The sequence below is a fragment of the Lottia gigantea genome, assembly GCF_000327385.1.
Source record: "Lottia gigantea unplaced genomic scaffold LOTGIsca_202, whole genome shotgun sequence".
Classification (NCBI taxonomy): domain Eukaryota; kingdom Metazoa; phylum Mollusca; class Gastropoda; family Lottiidae; genus Lottia; species Lottia gigantea.
In genome coordinates, this window is record NW_008708415.1 from 53222 (window position 1) to 59887 (window position 6666).

Here is a 6666-nt window from a genome sequence, read left to right on the forward strand (position 1 = left end):
ATTCATCAGAGATAGTCTTGTCGTCTAAAATTTTCACTGGTATGAATTTTTTATCGTCTACAATTTCAATTTTATTCATATTTTTAAAGCAACTATTTTAAACTAGGAATTTTTCGAAAAAAAATAAATTATAATGAGCTTTGATCACCACTAGGCTTTTTATGGAAAATCATTTTTCCTGTGAAATACGAATCGGAGGAATTCGATTTTTTATCCAGCGAAAGGAAGAAATCGACAAAAGTCATGGTATCAAAACCTACAAATTTTATGTCTTGTATGTATTTTCTATCTTGAGTTATCTTTCCATCTAATTCAATTTGTCCGTTAAATGATAAAAATTCGTCAGAGATATGCTCAATAACATTGGAAAAAAGATCATGTGATATAAATTTATTCATATTTTTAAAACAACTATTTTTAAAACAACTATTTTTAACTAGGAATTTTAACTTTTATTGATGATATTTCTACATCAAATTTATCTAAAATTTCATTGAATTCTTCTAATTCTTCAATGGTTATGTTCTTATCCTCTCTCGATCTTTCGAAAAAAATGAATAATTTATTAAGATATGTATTTAAAATTTTTGTTTTCCTTTTATAATAAGCTTTCTGTTTTGATGTAAAACCTAAAGTAATCAAACCACAAGATGAAGTTTGAACGGCAGTGAACGAGGCTAATACTGTCGGGACGATGATTGGAAGCATTAATCCACCGGTTACGGCTGTTGCCACCGTTATCCCTATTGTTAAAACTGTACTTAATGTTTTGAAAACAGAATCGATTTTACTCCATGTTTTTCTACATTTGTTGAATTGTTTTAGTTTTTCTTTTAGTTCATTTTGTTTTTCTATCATGCAGTTTTGTCTACTTTCGAGTTCCATTTTTAGGTAATTAAATTAAGTGAACTTCTGATATAGCTGCTTTACTATTAACTGTTACAGTTACTAATGATATTTGTTCTTTCGAATCATTTATCTTATTCAGATGAACTGAAAATTTTGGTTTTTCAATATAGATTGATATATTAACGTATACACCATCTCTTATTAAAAATTTTTGATTTTGTTGACTTTTATGAATATCGACTGAGGTAAATATATCATTATCAACAAAATATAGTTTTACGTATTCAAAGTCTGTTGCTCGTAAAAACTCATAATCGCTTACATCTTTTTTTTCTGGTTCTGGATTTCTAATAATATTCATTGATGGTGGAGTTTCAGTCTCCAATAACATATCAAAATCACTCAATAAAAATTCATCTTTTTCATTATCTGGTATGATTAACATTCTAAACCTATCTATATATTGTCCATTCGTTTTAATTTCATGTAAGTGACTAATCTTGTTGTTTTTGTCGTTAATTTCTAATTCTTTAGTTTCTACATTTTTTGTACCATTGATAAACTGAAGAACTTTGCGAGCGTTAAATTTATTAGATGATATTGAATCTTGTCTGAAGAATAATGAATCAACTTTTACCTGTATAGGAAATGTTATTTCAATTGTAAGTTTTCCTCGAAATTTAAAAATATATGGATAATTAACATCAAAAATTTTTTTGGGAAGAATAGGATAATTTGGAGCAGAATATAGTCTAATATTTGCTGTAAATCCATATGTTTTATATTCATAGTCTTTTGATTTATCAATATTATCAGTAATAGAACCACTATCAAAACCCAAATATTGAAATAATATGATTCTTTCTTGAGAAACTTTTTTTCTAATGCTAGTATATTTTTATCCTGTTTTAAAACTAGGTTATTAATAGTGGTTATCTGTTGTTGAATAACACTATCATCTATGTTTTGTTGAATATTTGTTAGTTCTTTTTGTAATTCAGTTTTAAATTTAGTTAATTCCCGTTGCAATTTGTCTTCACTTATACCTGGATTAATATTATCTATTAGTTCTATTTTTTGCTTTGTAATCTTATCATCTAAATTAGATATTAATGAACTTAAATTTTGTAATTGAGTTTTATCTACTACATTGATTAATTGTTGTTGAATAGCGACTATTTGTTTTTGTATTTCACTATCATCACTAAGTTTACTTTCTAATGCGGTTAATTTGTCTTCACTTATACCTGGATTAATATGATCTATTAGTTGTTTAAGATCTATTTTTTGCTTTGTAATCTTATCATCTAATGAGTTTTATCTACTACATTGACTAATTGTTGTTGAATAAAATTTTTTAAACTTGTTACTTCTTGTTGTAATTTAGTATCATCAATAAAATCTTAATTATTTAGTTGACGTTTGAAGAATCTTTTCACATCGCCTATTCTTTCGTTTAAATGGTTTTTATTTACTTTACTTCAATTAAATTTAATTGTTCCATTAAATATTTCTTGTGAATGGCATCATTATCGTTTTCCGGAGGCTTTAAATTAGTTATGCTAAAATTGTTCATATCTAAATCACCTTGAAGAGTGTCTCCGATTTGATCTAGGAAGTAAGGTTTGGTTTTATTTATCCACGCTGTTGTGTTAGGTTTTTTGGTTTCTAAAGATAAAGAACCTAATCCAAACTTATTCGCCATTTTTATTAAGTTAAATTTATTATAATTTCTTCGAATTGTTTTCCTAAACTCAACTGATATAAAACCCAAAGTGAAAGCTGACCACAAAACTTTTGTCCCGGTAATTGAATTTGAAATGTTGAACATTTGATTTGTTTATTAGTCAATTGTAATATCTCTTCAGTGGGTTCTAATCCATAAGAATCGAAGAAATAAAAGTCAGAGTCTTTGTACAAAGCAGAATGATGAACTCCTTTTTGATCGGAAGTATGTATATTTGCTATAGCGTAAAATTTACCTTTCTTATATTTGAGATCATTTATTTCATCTCTCATACAATAATAAAACGGTGATATATTTAACTCATTCGCCCATCTCATAAGTTGAAAGTTTGTGGTTGTATCGGTTCCATATTTATCGAGAAATTCATTCATTTTTAAAAGTCGGTTTTTTTGAAATATATACGTAGTTTGTGTTTGAAAAAAATTGTATTACATTCTGATAAAACACATTCAATAATATTTTGAACATAAATTTGCATTTAAATTTAAAAAATTTAAAGCGTAAATGCTTGTCTATTTTACTAGTTTATTCAAGTACTATACGACTTTCGTCATGGTACAAACGTTAACAAAAATAGATTTGAATTTTCTAATAAAGAAAATGCATATAATAAAATAAATTTCAAATATAGAATATACAAAAATAATTTAAATATTAAATATAGTATATTAAACAAATACAGATAATAATTTTAATTTCACATATATTATATACAAAATAATAATCTAGATTTCACATATTAATTAATTATACAAAATAATAGTTCAAACTTTTAATTAAGGCAGGTATATACAATAAGTCGATTGGATAAAATTCATGAGAGTATTTCTTGTCTAATATCTAATCCTTTTTTTATGTACAAAGCTAAGTTTTTTTGGACATCTATAGATTTGCTTGTAAATAGAGATTTAAGTTTGAAATCGTTTGGGTTTGAGTGACAATATTTTGGCAGGAAGTTAACTCTGAGATCCTGTAGCACTGGACAGACAAGTATGAAATGGTATTCTGTTTCTACCTGTTTATAATTACAAATATTACATAATCTAGCATGAAATGGAATGTTATGATGTCTTCCAAGTTCTACATTTAACTTATGCTTTGAACATCTAAAATTAGCTAGATGAAAAATTAAGGATTGAGATAAGTTTGAGTTTAAATAATTTTCACATTCATTTTTTATAATGGAATAGAACTGACATATGGTAGAAGTAGTAATATCTGATTGCCAAGATTGAAGACTGTTGTCTTTAAGTCGTTGTTTGAATATGCAAATGAATTGTTTTATGTTACCCACTCCTTGTGAAAACCATACATCGCCAAAACCATGCGTTAATAGTATATTTTTAACAGACGTACACCAATTGTTTCTACCTATTTGACTTTGGTTATATAACATATTATAACATAGTTTTGGTAATCTGTGATTTCCCATTTCCTGGGTTTTCAAAAAATATTTAATAGGTCTACAAATATAGTTAATATAAAGCTCATACCTCCCACATTCACCTCTGATCATGTTGTTAGTGGTTTTTTGTCCAGTGTATAGAAGCCATTTGCAAAATTTAGTTTGTACACTTTCAATCTCGGAACCATAATATAATATGGGACCTACCATTGAGTCGAATGCAACTTTAATATTTCGTGTTCCTGTATTAGATAAGCATTTCTTTATAACATTTAAAGCTTTCGTGGCCTGTTGGGATAAATATGAACAATTAAAATTCCACTTTAAATGACATGAAAATTCAATACCTAAATACCTATAATGTGACACGGTCTCTAACTTTGAACCCATGTAATACCATCTTTCCCTCCGAGAGAGAGAACCGCCATTCTTAAATACTACGACTTTAGATTTGTCAAGGTTAACATCCATATTCCACTGTTTACAATATTGTTCCAGTACATTTAACCGATTTTGTAAACCCCCAATGCTGTCTGCAACTAGGGCTAAATCGTCAGCAAATAGAAGCGAAAAGATATCTTCTATCGTATTATCAACAAAAATGCCAGAGACACAATCAGACTTATGGGAAGTAGCCAGTTCATTAATGAAGAGGCCAAATAACCAGGGACTTAATATACACCCCTGCTTCACACCAGAGCTACAGGTAAATGATTCTGAGAGGCAACTATTCCAACGAACTTTGCAGTGTACTTTCTTATAAATACCTTTTAACATTTGTAGCATTGCGCCGTTTACATTATTTCTTATCAGAACATACATTAATTTCAATCTATTTAAACCATCAAATGCGCGTCTAAAATCAACGAATGCGCAATAAAATACACCACCTTTACCCTTATTTAGATATTTTTGTATAAGAGAATTAAGAATAAATGCATTATCAATGGTTGAGTAACCATTTCTGAACCCAGCTTGCTCTTCCACTAGCAACTGGTTTTCCTCAGACCATTTTGTAAGACGGCTGTTAAGAATAGATGTAAACCACTTACTTATTGCATCTGAAAGCGAAATGCCTCTATAATTACTGGGAAATGTACAATCTCCTTTTTTATAAAGGGGTACAATGATCGAGGAAGACCAGCCGTCAGGGAAGTTACCACTAACAAATATTTTGTTAAACAGCTTATTAATAAGGGGAAGTAACTCATTGAGACAACATTTATAAAATTCAATAGGGATTGAGTCCTCACCACTACTTTTTCCATTTTTCATATTGTTTATAGCACAAACTATTTCCTCGTCTGAAATAATGTTATTTAGCTTGCATATGCCAGAAATATCTAAATCGGTACAGGTATCTGTATTATTTATTGTCCTCGTCACGAGTTCACTGAATTCAGGGTCAGTTTCCTCACTTATAGGGTTTAGAAGTTCATTGAAATAGGTATAAAATTCTGAACTGTTAATTTCAGGTGTTTGAACACTCTTCGTTTGAATGAAACTTTTAATTTTCTTCCAAAAAATAGTAGGATTCTTCTCGGTTGAGAGATTTAGAAGTTCGTCTTTGATTCTTCCATTGTGAAGCAGTTTTTTTACTATGGCACATATTTTTATACTCAATTTTACTTTCACAATATTCACTTAATGTAGTAGCAGAGTTGTTAATGCGAAACGATTTAAGCAGTTTCTCTTTCCGACGCTGTTGATTTTCTAATTCTCTGTCAAACCATGGTTGTTTTTTGTGTAATGGCTTATAATTCTGTCTTTTTCTCAGTCCAACAGCGTCGCCTACTTCGTAAAACAGGTTATTGAGTTTTGTTATTGCCCTGTTCAAACGGGGGGACACGGCCTTTGATGATAGCAAAATCATACTCACAACAAAATTTCAGAAGCCGATTACCAAATGTGTTAACAAATTTATCCTTGTTCTCACGTAGTTGTTGATATTTGCTGGATTCATTCCCGTATTGTTCTTGGAAAGTATACATGTACGGATTGTAGATAGACTGGTCGTGGATAAAGTCTTTTTCGATGCCCGTCCGGGCATTAAAATCACCAATAAGTAACATTTCGTCAGATGGAAATTTCAGTCTAATATCTCTGATGACTACTTCGATATGCTGTATATTGCAGTTTGCAGGTTTATTTGAGTAGAATATCGACCCCTCTGGTGGGACATACACAAGACCAACAAATAGATTGTGTTTTCTTCCTAGCTTTTTTAGTGATAGTTTAAGCCAAATAGTCTCTTCACATTCAATACATGTATCCACTTTTTCCGTAATATCCACCAACCATTTCTTAAGGAATAAAGCCACACCACCGAATGCTTTATCCGTTTCACATATTCTTGCGCACTCATATTGTATAAAGTTTGGAAACAGATCTTTAAAACTTTCTCCAGCTTTTTGAAAGGTCTCGGTAAATCCAATGATATCGTATCCATTAATCACATCTGTGATGTCATAATAATGTTCATTAAGTTTTGACTGGAGTCCTTCAATGTTCCAAAACACTACTGATAGGTTATCATGATTTTGTTCAGGTTTGATGAGGTTACTGTTTGCTTGCTATTGATGAGAACTTTTCAAACATATTATCTCATTTGTTTCGAGATTAAACGTGAATACCTCTTGACCCACAATAAGTTTATCATATTTCA

General features: G+C 29.7%; 2 protein-coding genes across 2 annotated transcripts in view; both read right to left on the reverse strand.

Annotated features, from left to right (window-relative positions):
* Positions 1-895: 895 nt before the first annotated feature.
* Positions 896-2554, reverse strand: LOTGIDRAFT_174546 (hypothetical protein; the record flags this gene model as incomplete). The annotated part of the gene is made up of 3 exons (XM_009053883.1): positions 896-1521; positions 1896-2096; positions 2437-2554. The coding sequence occupies 3 exons, from the start codon at positions 2552-2554 to the stop codon at positions 896-898; spliced, it is 945 nt and encodes a 314-aa protein (XP_009052131.1).
* Positions 2555-5809: 3255 nt separating this feature from the next.
* The window catches only part of LOTGIDRAFT_174547 (hypothetical protein), a gene marked incomplete at both ends in the record, with an annotated part of 1320 nt that continues 463 nt past the window's right edge, over positions 5810-6666 (reverse strand). The window contains one exon of the mRNA XM_009053884.1: positions 5810-6574. Within this exon, the coding sequence (XP_009052132.1) occupies positions 5810-6574 (765 nt within the window). The remainder of the gene's footprint in view (positions 6575-6666) is intronic.